Here is a 22,130-nt window from a genome sequence, read left to right as displayed (position 1 = left end):
TTTGGGACTTCACAGAGGGATTAAATAGTTTATTTTGGGTGTTACTAAGACCTTAGATTGACCAAAGTTGGCCTCTGAGTCAGTGGGACAAACAATATTAAATTAGTAAACTTTCTATACTGTTAACGGATAAAAGACGGATTAATTGCTTAACTAAATTTTAGCAATTTAATGGGATTTTGGATGATTATAAAACTTATTTTAAATGCATGATAGGGTCATCTATGTATTTGTTTTGATCTATACATGTTTTGGGATGCTAATTGTCGAAATATTAAACCTTTTCTGCAATTACTTGGATTATTGTTGGATTGAAATTGCTAGAATAATGAAAGGTTTTATGCAACTACATGGATAATGTTTTGGACTGTAAATTACTAAATTATGATTTATATATCGTAATTTACATGGATATGGAGGATTGTATGCACCGGTATGGGACGGTAGTATATTAGGAACGGTTTAGCCTCAAAACGCTAAAACCTAACTTAACGGATTAACGGAATGGATTGTAAACTATTGAATCCTAAATTGTGTTTAAGTCAGATCAACCGACTAAGTTGAGTGACTTCCTGGTTTAGTTAGTTGTAGTTAAGTCATATCAGCTGAATAAGTTGAATGACTAACTGGACTATGTTTCGTATGTCACCTCAATGAATAATTGAATGACATACTCTGGATTTGGACGGACTTTAGATGTATGATTATGGTACCACGAGATGAGCTTGAGTCTCAGGCTCGTTGGTTAGAGTGCGTATATACAGTGGATGCGTAGCTGGATATAGTAGGTAGGTGTACCCTGTTAGGTCTAGGTACTCATGCCCACCTTTGGGTGCGTTTTCGCATGTTGCCTTCTATTCAAGTTGAGACCCTATAGTGAATGCCCTTAGTGTGGATATATATATTTATACGTATGGACTAGATAGCTATTGTGAGGATGTCTAGGGTGTATCTGCGTATCAGGTCACTATATGAATGCAGTTAGATTAGAACTTGTTCATGGGCCTGACCCACTCCTTTATTCTTTTCAGGTACAGGACGGTTCCAGCCTTAGAGCTTGATCGTGTTGGTAGAGGACAGTTTCTCATTCATTGGATTACGTAGGACTTCTCTCGATGTTTCAGTTTTATTTACTTTCAGTTATTTCAGTTCAGTTGGGATTTTATTTAGGGGTCCACTAGATAGATTCCCGAGTTGTAATCATGGAGGTTTTGGAAGATGGTTTTTATTAAGTTTTATCAGTTGAGGATTTTATATTAGTATTCTTTTCGGCTTTTAATATTTATTCTTATTTCATTTTGTCATCTGTGTTCGTTTTAAAATACTTAATTGTTTGATATTTCCCTCGTGTTTGGGCTTGAGCCTGATCAACCCGTGTCTCGGATCCGAGGGGTATCACAAATATAGATACGATACGAGTACGATGATACGATAAACAGGATATGAGTGCGAATAGAATATGGCAATAAAACATACAAAATTATATTTATATATATATATAAAATAATTTTTTATTAATTTTTTATAATATTATAAATCTAAATGCAATCAATGGTATTATATATGAGTTTATTTTATAAAACATAAAACAAATATCTCTATTATGTTTCGAACTTTTCTTAATAATTATACTATAATATTATTGGTGGAAAAATTACATTTTATAAATGTGTTTTGAAGTATAGGGATATGTGGTCAAAGTATCTAAAATGTATTGGATGCATGGTCGAAATATGTAAGAAGTATCATATATGTGTTAACTTTTTTGAAATATAATTAAAAATTATAAATACATTCACGGATACGTATTTGCGAATATTCGAGGAATGTCGATATCGGATATGAATATGATACGATTATGTCGACTTTATAGATGTATCTTTCTGTTACAAGAGGTATTTTGTCCCACATCGAATCCGGATGGAAAGTGAGAGGTATAAATGGATAGGTATGTAGCATTACCTAATAAGCCTTTGGATAAATGGGTAAGTGCTCACCAATTATAGTTGGTATGAGAGTCAAACCTAATTTTTAATTCGGTATCACGCTAAATATCCGGTCCAAAGATCTCTCGATAAATTTACACGGTAAATAGGATGGTCCAATTGCAACGAGGCCCTGTGAAAAGAGTATAGATTGGTAATAAAGGTTGCCCACTCGTTACACCTTAGGTGCAGTGTCATGATATATGTCAGATGCAAGGGGATCTGTATGAGCCGTTTGATGCAGGAGGTTTCGGGGTCTACTATGTGAGCCCTCCGATGCAGGAGGATCCGAACGCGTCTTTGCATATGCTATTAGTGTCACCGCCTTGAAAATTTTGTTTATATAAAAAAAATGTATGTGCGTATATAACGGACAACAGTGCATAACCGAATCGAAGACGTTTCACCAGAGTAAATCAATTTTATCGGGTTTCGCTGGTTCTTCTTCCTCTCAGGTACACCAAACGCCACCCTTTTACCCAACAACTTTTCTCCATCTTACAGTGAATCGAATTCATAAACATGCTCCGATTTAGCTCTATCTGATTGTCCCTTCTTGTTGTTGTTCAATTGATTACTTCTTTGAACGTTGAAAAACTATTACTCAAATGAATTGAATTCCGAATCATACTGATTGATGCTCTTGTTGATTTTATTTTGTAGCAATTCTCTTGATGTTTCGGTTGTGATTCGTATCTGATTGATGGGTTTTTGTTGATCTCTGACTTTTATTTATTTATTTATTTTTCTGTCGCAATTTAAGGCATATAAGAATCAGCTCTGTAGAACTTTGAATCTTAAGATTTAGTTATTGTTTTTCCTTTCTCTGGTATCTCAGATCCATGATGAGAAACAAAAAAAAAATTTGGGTCTTTTTATTTTTGGTATATATATATATATATATATATATATATATATTTCTTTTACCTTACTTGAGTAGAGCTAAAACAAGAAATGAAGGCCTTCAGTTTTCTGAAAAGTAGTTTGAAAATTCGTTTGGTTGATATTTTTACAAATATTCTGAAAGCTGCTTTCAGAAAATTTCCTATTTCCAAAGAATTGTTTTGTAGTTCTTTGAAAACTGTCATGTTGCTTTTGGGAACACCGAATAGGTGCTTTGGATTTGGAATTGGAAGAAAGTTAGTTCAAAGTTTTAACTAAATTTCTTTCAATTCCAAATCCAAGCCGCCGATTCAGTATGGAAAACATAGCTTTAATGTATTTATTTAAAGGCTTTGAGAAACTGTTTTATGATAACCAAACAAAAAACATAACGGGTTTAAATTAATTTCTATATTATGTACAAATAAGCCAATCAGCCATAACTCCATAACTCCTGGAGATATGTCTATCAAAACTAACAGAAGAGCTTAGTTGACCATAAGGTGACATAATATGGGCAATATTGTTAATTAAACTTCCCAAGCTTTCCCTTCATGGATGATCATTTAAAATCAGACTTCTTGCAATATTATATCTTACTAACCTCCGCAAGATTTGAATTAACAGCCTTTTTCAGTCCTTTTTTTAAGTTCGGGTTGCCCATGAGAAATAACAAATTACGAAACTTAAATTGTATTACCTTAATGGTCTTTAATGATTCCCCTGATCCTTCTTATGTTGCTCGCTAAGGCCCCCATCTGTGTTAATTCACTCATTGTTGGGGAGGAGGTTTTTCCCACTTGCATTGAATATCTATTGAATGTTGAAATAGGACTATTACCCCATTTGTCACAGAACTCTCTCAAACGAGGATGTTGATGAAACCTTCTTTCAGAAGGCTAACATATGGACTCCTAGGTTTGAGAACATGGGCTCTGTTCTTGTATTTCCAATTGTTGCCACATGTCAATGTGCTCAAAGTTGCATACAATCAAGGAGTTGGTATCAACTTCACCAATTAACTTCCACTTATCATCAAGATATTTCCTCATTGCCTGATAAGGCAGGATCTTAGCGCATATCCTACTAAGCCATCCATCCATCGCATTAGTTCCTCCTCCACCTCTTCATGGGAGTATGTAATACTCTGAATTAGATTCTGGTGGTGGAACAAAGTTGAGAGGAAGCACAATTTTCTTTTGGTTTGTCCGTTGTGGCGCATTTAGCTAGCTGCTTTTGCCCTATTGTTGGATTTGTACATGCCCATTATGCTTATTTCTCCACCAGATGTAAATTTTTAAATTTTGATTTGATGCCCCCACCCCCGGGCTGCGTATTTTTTGATAGGGCAGAAATCACATTACTCTATTGGTGCTGTCTTGGGCCTGATCACAATTGCTCCTGCCCTGTGATTTCGTTTTCTGTTGAAATGCCACCCTCCTGACGTATCTCTCTCTTGTTTCGTATCCTCTTTAGACTTCTTGTTATCATACACTTTGCATAGAGCCTGGTTTTCTCTATAGGATCCTTCCATAAACGAAGTTTTTTTCACTGAATACATTCTTTTTCAGGTTTCTTCTCTGCTGTCTCCAGGTCTTCCGTTTCAAGTTCACCTCTCTCAACCTTCATGGCCGAACTGCCACAGATGGGGAATATCTTTCCTCCAACCACAATTCTAACTCCCTTGCCAGCATTAGTGAGATTATTCCTCTGCTCTCACTAGATGATGATGAACGAGGAGAGGAAGAGTCTCGTAGAGTGGTCATAAGATCTTACTGGAATTACCAAATAAGGTGCAAAAACATCCATGGACCATAACTGCAATTGTACCTTAGTTATTGGTTAAGGTAACTTTTATTTGTTTTATTTCAAAATATTTCATGGGCTTATTGAAGAATTTACATAATCTTGACATTTATATGCATAAATTGGATTTAATATTTGTTGATGAATGGACTCTTAGATACTTTGATTTGATTATTACTTTTGTGCTTATTTGGGTGTCAGACAGATGGGGACGGGAGGGAAGCTTGGGAACACGCAAAGTATTTCAAGAAGGGTTCAATCAAAAACCAAGGATTTTGATGATTCTGATGAGGATTACACGGTGGGAGATGATGAAGAATGCAATGCAACAGATGAATACTGTTCTTCTTTTGCTGGAGATGAATCAGAAGAAATTTTAGGTGAATTAGAAGAAGATGAAGAGGAAGTGAAGATGAGGGAGGTTGCTAGGTCAAAGAGGCAAAAGAGTAATTCTGGAACGAAGGGAATTGGTTTTGAAAAACCGCAGAAGAAAAAAAGGGTTTCATATAATGAATACGATGATGAGGATTATGATGGTGAGGATTATGACGATGATGAGGAATTTATGCCGGATGAGATTGATTATGTAGATGATGAAGATGAATTGGTGGCTAAGAAAAAGAAGAATAGGAATGTAGGCAGGCCCTTTTTGAGGGAAAAGAGTTTTGTCAAAGGGCGGAAGAGGAAGAGGAATTCTAAGGTTATGAAAAAAGTCAAAAAACCTATGAGAAAGAAACTAAAGAGGAAGCATGGGTTTGGGAGGAAATCAACTGCTAGTATTGATTTGAAACTCACAGACAACAACATTGATGTGAAAGGAAGGAGTAAGAAAAGTTTCGGGCAGAGAAAAAGGAGATTGAAAGCAAATTCTGATCCGGATTTTAGGAGTTCTGGATCATCTGATTTCGAGTACACCATCTCTGAGGAAGAGAGAGAACAGGTGAGAGAGGCCAGTGAATTTTGCAGAAGTTTAACTACCAGTTTGAAGAATTCATATTCATCAAATATATCACAGGGACCCCTAAGTCAGCAACGTCCAGGAAGAAAGGGTAAGGAGAAGGTAAAGGACTTGAAGGATGAAGTAGGAAAGCAAATATGTGGGATTTGTTTGTCAGAAGAAGGGAAGAAGACTATCCAAGGAACAATAAATTGCTGCACTCATTTCTTTTGTTTTGCCTGTATCATGGAGTGGTCAAAGGTGGAATCTCGTTGCCCTTTGTGCAAACAAAGATTTGTGACAATTAGTAAGCCTGCAAGATCAAATAAAGGATTTGATTTGAGGACCGTGGTAACACAGGTCCCTGAACGTGATCAGGTAGTCAATTGATACTATTTTTTTCAAGATCCTTGAAGCATAAACTTGCCCAATTATTTCCCCCTTTGTTTCTTTGTGTATTTTTTTTCTCTGCTTTTGTTTGTTTTCTATTATCTTCTTTTTGTTCAAGTTTTTGATTGTTTCTGCCTTGTACAGGTCTATCAACCATCTGAGGAAGAACTTAGAGGTTTTCTTGACCCGTATGAAAGTGTTATGTGTACTGAATGCCAGCAAGGTGGGGATGATGCTCTGATGTTACTTTGTGATCTCTGTGATTCGCCTGCGCATACATATTGTGTTGGTCTTGGACGTGAAGTACCTGAAGGTAATTGGTATTGCGAAGGCTGTAGATTAACTGCTCTTGGTTTCTCAACTCCACAAGCTCCAAATCCTACAACTGATCAAAGAAGAAGTAACTTGTCTGTTGGCACATCTCCTTTTGACAATGTTGGGGAAAGTTTAGACCCCACTTCCATGTATGTTCCTGATACGCCATTGACTCAAGGAACTGGGCTTTTTTCATCTCCTAGAGATCGTGATGGAGATCTTGGATCTGCTTCTTCTGTATCTGGAGCAGGGGCATTTACTGTATCGGAAAGACGCAGGATTCAGAGTCATATACACCATCTACTTAATAATAGAATGAACCGATTGGATAGTAGAACCAATGGGATATCAGCTAGACCTTTGGGAAACAATTTTTCTGGCTCTGAGATTGATCAAGGTAGGGAAGTGGCATATCAAGATTCAGTAACATCAGAAAGGGTAGCAACCTCTCACAATTTTTTCGAGGGAAGGTTACAGGATAATCCCACATATTTAGCACAGAATAGGGATCATTCCTGTACAAGATTTAGCAATTCCAGGGCTACATGTACTGATGGTTCTGTCAAGGGGCGATCTGAACTTGGGATCAATGTGGGGATAAATTTAAGATCGGATAATGAGCAGCTCCTTCCACACCATAGCAGATCAAGCATTGGGTCTGACGCAAGTGTATCCATGACCCACTTCATTGTGGAGAAAGAACAAGTGCAATCAATGGTTAAAAGTCATTTGAAAAGCTTGTCCAGAGATACGGAGTTAGGTATGTTGAGTTTGCAGTTTCTTCTTCATATATTCATATAGAGTCCTCATTTTCAAAATAAATAATATGGTATAATATAAAATTTTGAACTCTAGTTGTACAGGCAAGGGAAAGTTGTTGAGCCAGATTATTCGAGATCTGGAAGATCAGATCCTTGTTCTGAATTTGTGAAGTAATTCATGCTGTTAAATGTTGATATTTTTAGGAACTTTATAGGACTTCAACTATATATCATTTCCTTTTTCATTTTGTCCGTCTTTCCATTTTTTTTCAGCTGGTGGAAAGGGGATGTATGTTTTAGCATGGGGCTTGGTGATAATTATAGCTTTACGCGATGCACCCTGGTTTACTGAATTATTAATTTTTTTTTAGAAATGGTAGAAATTTTGTTTTGTTTTTCTCGTAAACCGTTCCATGAAATTGAAGAAATTGAGCCATTTTTAGGGAACATCAGAATGAAATTTTGTTTTATCTGTTATTGTTTTCCGGTTAAAACTAAAAGATGAGCATTAATATTGTATACTCAAATGTTCTTGCTGTTCTCAAAAAACATGTTTCAGATAACTCAATTCTGAAACCTTGCCAAATAGGCCCATATATTCTTTGATTCCTGCCTTTTGCTCTTAGTGGTTGGCCTAAATTTTTGTTGGGACGATGATATTTGTTGTATATGAGGAGGGTGTGTGCATGTTATTGTGTGGCCATGCATTGTGCCCTTGTGGACTGCTGCCTCTTGTCTGTCCCAGGAATTATTCACATCACGGAGGGTGACCTCTTTAGATGTCTGCTTGACCATCATTCAAACTCATTCTTGGATGTAATCATATCATTGATGTTAAGAATAGCAATAGGTTTCGACTTTGGTTGTAACTTTATAAATTTTATACAGATCATATGAAGTACCTTTGTCATGCTTTTAATCTGGACTGACTTTCTTTCCCTTTGTTACCTAGCCTTGAAGTGCCTACAATTTTCATTGCATACTTGTTCAAACATGTCCATCTTCCATGTTATACTGAAAATGTGGACGATGCCCTTCATTTTTTGTTGCAGGCTACAGTACCTTCAAGGACATAGCACGGAGCTCTACACACACAATTTTAGCTGCATGTGGACTGGACCATCGTGGTAGTGAGGTTTACCCTGTGCAGCCACCGCCAATCTGTAATCATGTTGAACAAACGACAGTTGGGCAGATGAGTCCGACGAAAGGTCACTGCTCAAGTTGTTTTGATTCATTTGCGAGGGATGTAGTGCGCGTGATCATGAATTCGAGACTGCCTCCATGCTCTAGGGACTAGGAACCAATGCCGGTGAGTAACCTGTTCAGCAAAACTGTTTTGTATGCCTCCTTTTTCGATAGGATTTTAGACAAAATTCTCTAGTCAGATTGTTTATAAAGATGATGTTTACAGTTTTTTAGTCATTGTTTAGACTGGCTGTGCACAAATTGTAATATTTCCACTAATAATCTGCTAATTTATTCATACAAATAAATCACTTGGGTAGAACTGTTAGTTTATTGTTACCTGATCAGTTTGGTGATCAGTGCTTTAGACAGGCTGTGTACAAGTTAAACTTTTATTTTACTATTAACTTTCTGTTTGATTGCTTCTATGAATATATCATTGACATTTGAACATGTGATGCTTTGTTATATGTTTTTCGAATGGAGAATACTTGCTTGCCTACTACCCCATAAGAAGGAAGTTCCTTCTTATGAGTGACGTGGACCAAGTAAATAACACCACCTGTTCCAAATTTAAAATATTATTAAAAGGATATTAGTAGTGGATTCAACCTGTTTTTAATTGGGTTTTATTTCTCTCCAGGGTTAACCAAAATCTAGCCTATTTTTAGGGTTTCTACATACATATAATTCTGATTACTGATTTTCTATATTTTTAGACTTCCAATAATTTGTTAAATATCTTGTTTGAGTCAGGTAAGTGTTTCACTGCACCCATCACCGTCTGCTCTCCATCTTCCTCACATACACATAAATCTCTACTTAGTTTTCAAAAAACTAAACCAAGCAGAATTTTTTGTACAGTTTTTTTAAAACAAAAAATTATTTTGAAAGTTACAAACCAAGCCGGCAATAAAACACTAATACAATTGATTGAGTGGGGGAAAAGAGAAAGAGGGTGGGGGGCAGTGGTGGCGGGGAGAGGGGTCAGTGGAGAGAGAAAGAGGGAGTGGCGGTGGTGGCGGCGGTGGGGAGGCACATTAGGGCCTTTCTGGATTAGAGGTTAAGAGGGGATTTCAGATGGGTTTTAAATGGTTAACCCGTTAAAAATTGGTCAAATTTTTATTTTAATTTTAATTTTAATATTAATTATATTATTAAAACATGCGTTAAACTTTCATCTTCTAGAAGGAACATCATTCTTTATGGGTAGGAGGCAAGCATCATCCTTTCCCAATATTTTCAAGTACCTTCACCTTTTTTTCACACCCTTAGGTCCGAATTTAATAATAATAAAAAGAATAGCGGGTACATGTTTGCTCTTTAGAATAGCCGTTGAGGCGTGTGAGTATCAATTATATATATATATATATATATCTGATTCCAACTTCAAGGTGGTAATTCGGTATTCCCCAACACTTTTCAAAATGACAATATTATCTCCCTTGATGAAATATCAACTTCTGCATTCAGTCAAATCCATTTTATCTTATAGTTGCATGAGAGGATTTGAGCTGTGCAAGAAAACCTCCCATCACCGTTGCCGACTTGTTGCCACCGGAAACGGAAAAAGAACGTACACAGAATTATCATTATTTATCAAACCCGATATGCAGATGTGCTGGTTTTCGTGTACATTTTTCAGGCTTTTAACAGAAAAAAAAATAACAGAAAGTTGTTATCCAATCAGACGCGTAGATATCCTTCTATATGAAGATAGGTCTTAAGGAAGAAACTCAATACAGAGAGAAGCTGCAAAGACAAGTATCGAAATAAGTTTATTATCTTCTCGATTAAGCATGAACTGGAATGAAAATGGAATATGGAGTCAATGACTCTGCCTGGCTACAAAGATTTCACATGCAATATATATTACATTTACTACTACCTGTTATTTCACTCCCTGCTTTAATACATAGGCAGACACTACAAACAAACCGCTTCAGGAGCTCGTGGCTGTAATAAAAGCCCACAACAGCAGCAGCCATGATACATATCTTCTTCATAAGTTGTCATCAAGAATGGTGGAAAACAACATTCCCTGAACAAATTCACATCTCCTTGCCTTTTCTTCCTGATCCTTGGTCGATAAGGGAGGTGATTTGGAATTCCTGTCACAAGCCAATATTAGATTCGGAACTAAATAATTCTGAGGTAGTAAAAGCACATCAACAGAAACAGTATGAAACCACAATCCATTATAACACCTACATAATTGCCAGATATACAGAAACCATAATAGCGTGGATGAATTGCCCCATAAAAAGAAAAGAAAAATCATTCAGCGGAAAAAAATATATATTAAAACTACAATTTAAAAAAAAAAAAAAATTTAAAAAGTACAATAATTAGATGGTTTAACATGGCAGAAATGTAGATCGACACCCCCATGAATTTTCCCATAACGTCTTCCCCTATTACCTATTTTATGATTATCTTTTATCTTTGTGAGTTTTTCTTTTTCCCTCAGACGCAAACACACTGTAAGTTCTATCACAAACAAAAATTATTGAAGGTGGGAGTTTACCAATTATCAGAAAGAAAAAAAAAATGCTAGAGATGATCAAGAGAGTATTTTGCATTTCAAAGATTGATTCTTCCTTTCCATTTGGTTTCCATTCTATTTGATATTTTCTTCATTGGTTGCTTCTTGTTTCAGTGTTTATTTATATGGTATTCCCTATGCAACATTTGTTGATAGGTTTCTTGCGTGCAATGCCTGCAAATGCCCCATTTTACATCTTTCACTACTGTTGTAGCAAGGAGCTATATGCTTGTTTCTACCCACGAGATTTTCCAACTATGATGGGTTTGCACTTTGCAGTGATTTAAAAAGCTATGAAATGGATTAGATGGAAACCTTAGACAAAGGTGTGGAGAAACACCAAAAAATGGAACATCCTGCCAACACTTGGAAACATGAAGTAAAATACATAAATGCTTTAAACTATAAACCAACCAATAAAAAAACAGAATACATTTCAAGCTTACAAGAGAGCACACTAGGATAGAATTGAGAAATAAATACATGTAAGCCAAGCCATCACATTATAAAAACAATTCTTTACTACTAAAGGATTTATATATATAAGTTACACCCTCTCCAACAACTTAAGCTTTTGGAGTAGATGGTATATAACATGGTATCAGAGCCAAAGGTTCTCATGTTCAACCCTCACTATCACCCTGATAATTAAAATTGAAACACTGTGTTGGACAAAAAGAATGCCACAATTGAGGGGGCATGTTGAAGGATTTATACATTTAGGTTACACCCTCTAACAGCTTAAGCTTTTGGTAGATGGTTTCCACTACTACTACTCATTAGGTGCTATTTCCACTCCTACTACTCATTAAGCGCTATTTCTTGGAAAAATCTAAAATGATTTTCTTGTCTTGTTAGGTTTTAGCACGTCAATCTGCCTCTTATTTCTAAAATGATATTCTTGTCTAGTTAGGTTTTAGTACATCAATCTGCCTCTTATTTTGAGGAAGATATGGACTACTACCTTTTAACAGTCACCTGTATTGCGATTAACAAAGATAAATTCAATCCTTTTAAAGCAAACACACACGCCCCTATTATCCACAATATGTCCCTTTAGGGACTTGAACTTACACTCGGTTTTGGTATGTTTCAACCATTTTTTGGTCGGTGTCAAAAGAAACTACTTCATTCCCAGTAAAAATAAAAATTGCAGTTTCAACTATATTAAGTTTCGGCTCACTGAAAAACGGAGATCTTTTGGCAATATTGATTAAAACAAAATGAAATTTTGATCCCCGTGCCTGTATCTAAATATGATGGTTTACTTGTTGTCCAACAACTATGCCTTTCAATCCTTTTAAAGCAAACACACACGCACCTATTATCCATAATATGTCCCTATAGGGACTCAAACTTACACTCCGTTTTGGTATGTTTCAACCATTTTTTGGTCGGAGTCAAAAGAAACTACTTCATTCCCAGTAAAAATACAGGTTGCAGTTTCAACTATATTAAGTATCGGCTCACTGAAAAACAGAGATCTTTTGGCAATATTGATTAAAACAAAATGAAATTTTGATCCCCGTGCCTGTATCTAAATATGATGGTTCATTTGTTCTCCAACGACTATGCCTTTCTGATCTTAGGCCTTGCATCACCCTGGGTGGATAAACCTTGCAGAGGAACCCCTAGGTTTTCAGGGCATTGGATTCTCACCAATGTTGGGTTACACAAGCTAACATTCTCGCTTCCGCTTCGTCCACCGCTGCTCACGAAGGGTGCTTCCATGTAAGGTGGAATGCTCCCCTCTTTTACACACTCTTTCAAGGGTGGCTGCTTCTAGGCAAACCTCCTGGAAGAGGATATAACATATCTACAGGAAAATGTTACATGTAACTTGTGTTTTGGTTCTTCTATTGTGTTATGTACAGTCCCTAATAACACTTTGCCACTAATGATGCAAATAGAGAGAGGACAGAGTCTCCTTCCACCAATAAGTACAGAATGCTATTATTCTAATCAATGTAGAAGCCTATATTTCAAAAGGAAAATCTGAAAAAAGCCTTGGAACCGAAAACAGTTCATAAATTGATAAAACACCAAATCATACTGGAAGAAAATTGCTAGAATAAAGGAGTTGTCCTTTTATAATACGATCACTAATGACACCATAAACTTTGCTAAACAAACCTTTGATGTTCTCACACAAGACAACATTAGCAAAACTTTCAATTTCCTAAACTATCACCACGTATTTTCAGACCTTTATTACTGTTTTCACAGACACAAGATTAACTCTTTGACTTTTCATTGATAACAATATACTTTTAAGCACCATTAAATTGTTGGCACCCAATCACCCTTACTTGAAGAAAACTTGTTCCTGAGTTTTAGCACTGACCTGGAGGAAAATTGCTAGAATAAAGGTGTTGTCCTTTTATAATAGGATCACTACTGACACCATAAACTTTGCTAAACAACCTTTGATGTTCTCACACTTTTTTTTGATAAGGAAACTTTGATGTTCTCACATAAGACAACATTAGCAACACTTTCACTTTCCTAAACTATCACCAAATATTTTTAGACCTTTATTACTGTTTTTACAGACACAAGATTAACTCTTTGACTTTTCATTGATAACAAGATACTTTTAAGCACCATTAAATAGTTGGCACCCAATCACCCTTTCTTGAAGAAAACTTGTTCCTGAGTTTTAGCACTGACCTGTAGCTCTTACTTTCTTACTCTCGTGGTATGAATACAAAACTGAAAGCTTAAATGTAAATTTAGGGATAACGCTACCCAAGTGTTGTGAAAAGTCAGTTTGAGAAACATTTGCTCCAATCTTAATGATGATTCCATAGGGTCCAATATTCCTTTTTGTCTAATTCAAAATAAGTGTCAGTTGGAAACCTCTCCTCGCATACGTATTTTTCTTAAAAGCCACTGGCATGCCTTTTATTCTCTACATACTCCGTATCCTTGGCATTTAATTTTAGTCAATTTTCAACCTATTCTGATCATGGAACTCATTCATGTCATCTGCCACGTTTCCACACTTTATATTGCTCTGCTGGTATAGGGAATAGGGGCTGAAAATGTGTTTATTGTCTTCCATATACAAATAGTTCTTTAATGTTTTAACCAAGTTCACAGCTGATTAATGTGTTTGTTTCATTTCATCTGCCACGTTTCCACACTTTATATTGCTCTCCTGATATGGGGAATAGGGGCTGAAAATGTGTTTATTGTCTTCCATATACAAATAGTTCTTTAATGTTTTAACCAAGTTCACAGCTGATTAATGTGTTTGTTTCATTTCATCTGCCACGTTTCCACACTTTATATTGCTCTCCTGATATGGGGAATAGGGGCTGAAAATGTGTTTATTGTCTTCCATATACAAATAGTTCTCTAATGTTTTAACTAAGTTCACAGCTGACTAATCTGTTTTTGCAGATTCTTAGCATTCTCTCTTTTAATCATGTTGCCTATATTTATGGCTTGAGATGTCTCCTGGGTCTCCAGGATTCCCCTCGGAGTTGCTTCCTTACACATCCACAGATCCACAAGAAGAACGTATTATGGAAACAAATTTGATACTCCTAGATGCAAACAATCCACTTACTACTGTAAGTAAAAACTGGTACTAGTCCAGTTACTGTTGAAACCTAGATTTTTTAAGGAAGATCTAGAAAGGAGAAACTCTTCAAAGCTAGAGAAAAATTTTAGTGGATGTCGTCCATTTATAATACAATCACTAATGACCTGAAAAGCTTCCTTAACTAGACCTTTAGTGTTTCCAAACAACATTAATAACACTCTTCACCTTCATAAGCTATCACTTAACCACTGTCACCGGTCACGGGACAAGAGTTTCCTTTTTTCGTTCCAACCAAAAGCCCATGCGACACAAGGGCATTGTACCCCTAACAACAAGATTTTTGCCTGCCTAACTTGGCTTTCACCCGCACTTGGCTTACACACACCCCCACACACTTGCGCACTTGTTAACAGGAGAAAAGAACATTTGTAATACTAAGCAAACAATTATGTACAAGGTGGCACTCAAAATAGAGCTCCCACACGCACTAGAGCTTTTCTCACTCATATCATAATTTTACCCATGCCTTAAATATTTTCTACCCTTTCACTTGATTTCTTGTTTGAATCTAGAATTTTTGGTTTATTATTATTTATAAATAAATTTATTTTGATTAATTATATAAAAGAAGAATCTTGGATTTTCTTTTTTCTTTTTCCTGTTTGAATTTAAGAAATTTGGTTTACCTTCCTCAGCCGACCCCAAATAGTTGGAAAGAAGGCTTGGTTGTTGTTGTTGGTTTACCTTTCTTGAACAAAAGCTATGATCTGGCAACCAAATGCAATGAAAGCCACCTTTCTTGGACACAAGTTATCTGGGAGACTGAGCTCTTGAGCTCGGTTTGAGGCAGGTCAGGTTAGGTCATGCTTGGGGATGGCATTCTTCAGGTTTATTTGGGTTAATCTCTAACCTAAACCAATCCATCGGAGTTGCACTAAACTTTGTTTTATGGAACCGAAGTACCATGGTTTTGAACATGTTATCCAAAATGCAAATCGCCTGATAACATTAAACTTGGCTTACCCTTCGAAAGTTAGGTTGATTTGCTCTGGACCTTCCTCAAATCTTCTCCTAAAAACCTCCACTTGATCAAAATTCAGATCTTATTTACATTTCTTATTATGAAGAAGAAAACTAATGAAGAAATTGGAAAGAATTTTAGTATTGGTAAATTTAGTCATATAAATTATGTTCATTGTGCAATCAATGTAAACCTGTACAATAAAAAATTTAAGGTTATTCATTATTGGGATGGCTTTATGTACGATACAGAAGGTTGGGTGGCTAAAAAACAAAATGTTCATAAAATGAATATGTTTCAAGGCAGATGTTAAGATGGTGTGTGGTACAACAATGAACAACAAAATTAAAATGCCTAAAGATGTGAAACAGTTAAAGCGGCATCTATTAGATAAAATGAGAATAATTTGACTAAGAAGGATGACCACGTGCAATGATACCGATTATTGTATTAACGAGGAAGAGTTTTAGGGTATTACTAGGGGAAGAACAAAATTTTAACGTAGATAGATATGGTAAAGAACACATGAATATATTGTTGAGAAATAATGTGAGTCAATATTTGAAACCATGGATCAGGGTCATTCGCCCTCTAAATAACAAAATCAACTAACAAACAATGGTTTTTCATTAATGAGTGAGAACCTAACATACATTATTCAGTTTTCTAGTACAAGATTAATTAGGAAAGTATAGAAGGTTTCACATTCAACAAACAAGGAGGTAAGAAAAAAACGTAATTACATACCTTTCTGAAGCATTCTCACTAGAACTTTTCTTGACTGAGATTGTTTCAGCCGAAGACTGAGGCTGAAAACTCCCAAAATCATCACCCATAGGCAAAATAAATGATGACAACAATGGATCAGGTGCCACGTTAGCTGAAGAAACTATACGGGAGGACCCTCCAAAGAGGGACTGCAAATTTCCTTCTCGCAGTTCCCTCCTCAACAAAGAAAGTGTTGAATGGGCTCCACCTTTACGGGATTTCCTCTTGCGCTGCATGTAATCTCTAGTTAAGGAGTTCAGAGCATATGGTCGAATCCTCAAAGTGGTCAAATATTCATATGCTTAAGGCTTATACATTCATTGCTATAAATTAGTGGTCAAACATTCAAATATTCATATCCTCGAAGTGGTCAAATATTCATTGCTATAAATTAGTCAGTTGAACTTGACAAGTGTAATATATTTAAGGGTTTTGCACCAACTTTGGCAGAAAATCAATAGAGGAAAAAAGAGAAGAATTTAGATAGAGATATATACAGGCACATGCGTAAGCATGCTAGAGAGCTGCTAATCTTTCCAAAAACTTCACAGTAAGTTGTCCTTTCACATAAATGCCAAAAAAAGAAAAATCATTTTAATCAGGAAAATCATTAAGATTCATAGTTCTGTGTGACAAATGACTAAAACATCACATAGAAAGAACGTTTTTGGAAGCAAAGGACATGTTACATGGACAAGAACTATTCTTGAAGTGACAAAATGAGCAAACTGATCAGCGATCAGTACAAGCTGTTTTCATGGACTGTCTTGTTCATCCAAGGTACTTGTGTCGGCACAACGTTACATGGGCATGGCCACATGGATATGAGACATGTTCAACGCACAAACCCAAATCTCTACATGTAACATTGAAAGCAGAATAGAAATAGTTCAAATTTGATAAAGAGAAGTATTCCTAATAGAAAAACTTTTGTTCTTTCACCACGTCACATTTAATTTAAATTCTAATTATATTTATCCTTATATAACAAAACATCAAACATTACAATATTAGATACCTAAATGAGTAGAACATGTCTAGGTATCCATACTCAACTTTTGGACACATTTCAAGCAAATTCCCTGGTTCCTAAAATTTGGGGTTCAGACAAATCCGATACTTGGATACACACACCCTTACCAACAATACATGTACATGAATCCATGTAACAGAAGTGCAAGAATCAAAAGCCAAAAACAAAAAAATACCAACTAAAAGGATATCTTGAGAATGTTTCCGTGTTGCAGCGTTATATGTGCAACCATGTCAACCCCCACCCTCATTGCACAAACTGGGCACACCTGCAAGGAGAAAGCCTTCACTTTTAGCAAGATAAGCTCAAAAAATCAAACCTCCCCAATCAACAAAAACTTTTCATTATACTGCTCAAAAAACAAAAAAGACATGTATGCAGTTTCAAAGAAAAACCACAAGCCTCCATATCCTGGCTCACACAAGGTATGATTATACCCCCAATATCAGTCTTATCCAATAATTGACATGGGAATCTTTGAAACAAAGAAACACTCATAAACACAAGGAAAATATTTGCAAAACCAAAGGAAAGACATCTTTTGTATATATTTCCTTTAATGCTTCCACCTGATACCCAAAAAACAAAAAAACAAAAAAACAAAAAATAAAAAAACAAAAAAACAAAACGAATAAAAGCATTCTGATAAACTTGTATATGGACCGAACCAAGCCCCCAAAAGAAAAATGAAATAAAAGGAAAAAAATTGAATATACTTATAAATAAAAATCTAAACTTTGCAAAGTTATCTAGTGTAAGATGTGAAAAATGATCATCATGTGACAAAAAAATTAGTAATACCCCATGCTTTGCCTCTACAGGATGCTCGTCGTCAATATGACAACACAATCCGACGATATCAAAATACTCTGAACAGAACGGGCAAGGAAACTCCTCTCTTATATCATCATCTCCATCAATTTCTTCAAAACCCATGAACATATCTGCACCAAATACAAACCCATTTCAATTAGATCAACAAACACACACATTCGCAAACACATGTTCATCAAAACCCGTAAATGGAAGAATCTGGAGCTCACCAGATCGCGATTGAAGAGCTGATTGGTACCGCTTTGAGGCATAAGACAGACGAGCACTCCACGAATCAGCGTCCATGACTTTGTTCAATCGACAATCAGAGAGAGAAAATCAAAGCAGTTCGACTGCCAATGAATTAGGTTTTCAAGTGATTAGCTTTGTTGGACTCTAATATTTGATTTAGAAAAAATGGATGCAAAACCCTAAAGGCGATTTGGAAATGAGAGAGATATCGAGAGAGATGGGGAGGTGTTTGATTCGTGAGGAGTGAGAGAGAGAGCTGAAACAACGAAACAAAAGAGCAGAGCAGGTGAAATCACCGAAAGGAGGAGAGAGCTTCTTTGTACAGACCGTTTTTATACTCACCCTTTATCTGTTTCTTTTGTTTTTTGTTTATGAATTTATGACAACATATGTATCAGAAAAACAGGAAACAGAAAACATTCTAAATAATGTATGTCTATATAATGATTTTTTTTTGCCACAATTTATTGAGGATTCTATTTACAGTAATGTTACAAAGATTAAATTGGATATGAAACCAATTTGTCACCTTGTTTTTCGTGGTGCGTCAACTTTTGTTGAGATTAAATTAGATATGAGACGAAAACATACGGGTAATTAAAAATAAATAAAAAAATTGTCTATATTATTCACAGATTAAATTAATATCTAATTTTGTTGTGACACTTGTTAATTGACTGTTAAAAAGTCAAAAATTAACTAATTAAAAAAAATATAATACCAAAATTATCTTTTACTAGTGAGATGAGATGTATGAGTTCATAAATGAGTTTGAAACTAACTAGGCCATAGATGAGGTAAATCTTGGCTTTTTTTTTGTTTCATTTTTCAATGAGTCGGTTGTTTAATTAAGACATATATTAAACAAATTGTAAAATTATATTAACATATTGTTGGATTTTTAATTGAAGCATATGATTGATAAAACTAATTATATGTTTCATGCTAATTAATGTTTTAATGTTTCCCATCCATTCAATTCATAAAACGAAAGAAGACAAAGGAAAAATAAAATAAAATAATAATAGATAGAGAAAATAGATGACATCGTGTTATAAACATTATATAAAATATATTAAGTAATCGTGATTTATATTATTGACTTAATAAACTAAATTGTGTATCATGACTCAAAATTAATTTTATAATAATTTCATTGAATTGATTTAAAGAATAAATCAGGAACCAAATCAGATTGGGAACCTTAGATGTTATTTTTCGAATTTTTCATGAGATGCCTAATCATGTTGTGTGTATTCCAGATTCTTACATATATGGTACCTGCACTTTTTTTATTCATGGTTTATGCTTGAATTAAAATGATATATCTAAGTTAATTTAGATTGATATTTGTGTCCAAATTAAAATGACTTAAATTGAGAAATGGTAAACCCTACAGGATGGATCAGTTGGTCAGGCTTTGAGTTTGTTCTCTAATGATCATCCGTTCGAATTTCCTTAAGACCATTGGAGGTTTGCCTAATCGTTAACTCCAGGACCTGTGGGATTAATCAGGGTGTGCCCAAACTGCCCAAACCAAACACTCACTATTGTCACAAAAAAAAAAAAAAAAAAAAAAAATGGAAATGATGATTTTGATTTTATATTTTTTAATTAGTTGACTTTTGACTTTTCTTAAGTATGAAGTAACAAGGGGTGTCAGGGCAAAGGTTTAGATTTTATTTATTTTATTTTTTATTAATTTAATCTGGAAGCAATAAAAACAAACTTGAAGATGGTAGAAATATTTAACCCTTTTATAAATTGATAATTTAATAGGGGCTGAAGGAAAACAGCCGGACAGGTGTCCCATTGTCGTGCTGTGGTGTGTTATTAATTAGGGCAAATTTAAACCATATAGTCAGTGGGAATGTCCTTTTTTGTCCAGAACTTTTCTGTTGAATTTTTTACATGTTCGTGTGTCCATTTTTGTTAATGATTATCATGCTTGCATCATTAGGCTCTGTTTGGTAATTTTGCTGCGAATTGAATCACTAACGTTTTCACGACGTCGTTTACCTATGTTTCAAATCCAAATATATTTTAAATTTTAGAGGATAGGAATGAAAAGTCCTCTATATAAATATATCTACATATTATACATAAAAAGCAGCGGCAACCCTAATTAGATTGGGGATTATCCTAGAAGGTCTGTCGGCAGAGGAAGACATAACAACGTTATGATGGAGGATTGTTCAGAAGTGATCATCTGGGTGTTATCTGTGCTAGCCTCTGTGTTTTATGCTATCATCTGTGTGTTCGGAATGCCTTTGCTGATGTTTGGTATTCTACAAAATCTACAAAGTGACGGCTCTCTCAGCAATTGTATTGTTTCACTTTTTTTATTTCTTATTGGTCTCGCAATTACCATCTTGGCTTACAAACAATTAGTTGATCTTGCTCCAGAGTGCATCAAAGTGTTAAAGGGTCTCTGTGATCACTATGAAGAGGAGTCGGTCACCAAAAAATTGCACGAAGAAGAGGCTGACAAAGTATAGAAGCATGTGGGATAAATATATATGTTTTTAATTATACGGTCTATGTTAATTATTTTATCTCTATTAGGATGATTATTATTATTTTGTTTAAGTGACCTTATATGAAAACTTTTGAGTGAATTTATTACTTATTCTAACTTCACTTGAAATACAATACAATTTATATATGTCTTTTTTTGTGACCATGGGATTAATCAGTGTATTCCTTTTGTTTTTTTCGAATTTTCTACTTACTCTAACTTCACTTGAAATACAATTTATATATGTATTTTTGTGACAATTGGATTAATTAGTGTATCTTTTTTCTTTTTAACTTAAAAGCATCTTCGGTTGCTCATGTAGTAACTAACTTCTAGAAAAAGGGGGCCGAGACTTAACAAATTCAACTCTGCATTGTTCACAAAATTTCCGGTCTTTCTTTTCATCTCCGATTACTCAATAATTGATATAGACATAGGGCTGCTTGATCACGAGTTAATTAATCACATTTGTATTTGTATTTAAGCATGTGGCTGTTTTACATTCTATTGCAATCCCAATAAATAATGTGCTATTTTGATACAAATTAAAAATTAAGTACTAAAAATTTGTATTAATACAAATTATCAAGCATGAAAAAGGAATCGGGTTTGATATTGGTTTTGTTATATTACCTATTTGTTTGAGCTTTTAGTGCAAATTTGAGCACTATCAATAAGCCTAAGGTTTCTTCATCTTATTTTTTTGCTTCTTTTATTTAATGGGTTGAATTGTCTTAACTAAAAAGGACTTTAAAGGGAAGAACGAATTAAAATGAAAACTGTAATTCGTGAATTGAATTTGCGAGAATTTGGAAAATATGGGAATTGATATTGCAAAAGGAATGCAAATAAAATATAAGGGAATAACTAATAAAAGAAGTTGAATTAAAATATAATAATTAACTAAAGGAAAGTTGAATTAAACTATGAGAGCCGAATTAAACTAAAGGAATTAAGTTTAACTAGGAAACATGATCGAAAGAAATTGTATTGATACAATTCTTTTACAATAATATTTCTACAATTATTTATAGAAAACTAAAGAGTCCTAAAATGAAATAAATTATTCCAATTATTTATATAAAACTAAATAGTCCTAAAATGGAATAAATTAACCAAATCAAAGGGGGAGGTTTAGGCTTTCTTTTCAGTAGTATAATATTTGACGCAAACTAAAAAGTATAATTAATACATATTTCCTATTTTAATGAAACTTTCAAACTTAACATTTTAGAATCAAATTAGTCTTTAAAATTCTTACATCTTTATTTTCTTTCCTGTTTGTATATATACACATACATGTATATAACCTTCATATTTACCTTTTTGAACAATTTTATATATATATATATATTAGTATGTAAAT

At 34.7% G+C, this 22,130-nt stretch overlaps 2 protein-coding genes across 5 annotated transcripts; one reads left to right on the top strand and one right to left on the bottom strand.

Annotated features, from left to right (window-relative positions):
• Positions 1 to 2,325: 2,325 nt before the first annotated feature.
• On the top strand, positions 2,326 to 8,690 carry LOC132294563 (uncharacterized). 4 transcript variants are annotated; one of them, XM_059792473.1, is made up of 5 exons: positions 2,345 to 2,440; positions 4,439 to 4,714; positions 4,879 to 5,988; positions 6,145 to 7,075; positions 8,129 to 8,690. In XM_059792473.1, exons 3-5 carry the CDS (start codon positions 4,879 to 4,881, stop codon positions 8,374 to 8,376), a joined length of 2,289 nt encoding a protein of 762 aa, XP_059648456.1. In that variant the 5' UTR covers positions 2,345 to 2,440; positions 4,439 to 4,714; the 3' UTR covers positions 8,377 to 8,690. The 4 variants fall into 4 exon arrangements, with proteins under 4 accessions (XP_059648453.1, XP_059648456.1, XP_059648454.1 ...); XM_059792471.1 differs by having other exon boundaries at positions 4,875 to 5,988; XM_059792470.1 differs by lacking the exon at positions 4,439 to 4,714 and having other exon boundaries at positions 2,326 to 2,440.
• A 1,339-nt stretch (positions 8,691 to 10,029) lies between these two features.
• On the bottom strand, positions 10,030 to 18,588 carry LOC132294562 (protein DEHYDRATION-INDUCED 19 homolog 3-like). The gene is made up of 5 exons (XM_059792469.1): positions 18,225 to 18,588; positions 17,983 to 18,125; positions 17,372 to 17,449; positions 16,128 to 16,384; positions 10,030 to 10,375 (listed from the first exon to the last, which is right to left on the bottom strand). Exons 1-5 carry the CDS (start codon positions 18,298 to 18,300, stop codon positions 10,267 to 10,269), a joined length of 663 nt encoding a protein of 220 aa, XP_059648452.1. The 5' UTR covers positions 18,301 to 18,588; the 3' UTR covers positions 10,030 to 10,266.
• Positions 18,589 to 22,130: the final 3,542 nt, after the last annotated feature.

The sequence above is a fragment of the Cornus florida genome, unplaced genomic scaffold (genome assembly GCF_030987335.1).
Source record: "Cornus florida cultivar Cherokee Brave unplaced genomic scaffold, ASM3098733v1 CherokeeBrave_3.0.0_Hap2_Chr02, whole genome shotgun sequence".
NCBI classification, from domain to species: Eukaryota; Viridiplantae; Streptophyta; class Magnoliopsida; order Cornales; family Cornaceae; genus Cornus; species Cornus florida.
This window is presented reverse-complemented; position numbering and strand designations above follow the sequence as displayed.

Excerpts from the sequence above, each read along its gene's own strand:
- LOC132294562 (XM_059792469.1), bottom strand. The coding sequence starts at position 18,300 with ATGGACGCTGATTCGTGGAGTGCTCGTCTGTCTTATGCCTCAAAGCGG. Across the intron at positions 17,450-17,982 it reads CTGTAGAGGCAAAGCATGGG|GTGTGCCCAGTTTGTGCAAT; the intron begins GTATTACTAATT and ends TTCTCCTTGCAG. Across the intron at positions 16,385-17,371 it reads AACACGGAAACATTCTCAAG|ATGCAGCGCAAGAGGAAATC; the intron begins ATATCCTTTTAG and ends ACTAGAGATTAC.
- LOC132294563 (XM_059792470.1), top strand. The coding sequence starts at position 2,342 with ATGTGCGTATATAACGGACAACAGTGCATAACCGAATCGAAGACGTTT. Across the intron at positions 2,441-4,878 it reads CTGGTTCTTCTTCCTCTCAG|ATGGGGACGGGAGGGAAGCT; the intron begins GTACACCAAACG and ends GGTGTCAGACAG. Across the intron at positions 5,989-6,144 it reads AGGTCCCTGAACGTGATCAG|GTCTATCAACCATCTGAGGA; the intron begins GTAGTCAATTGA and ends TGCCTTGTACAG.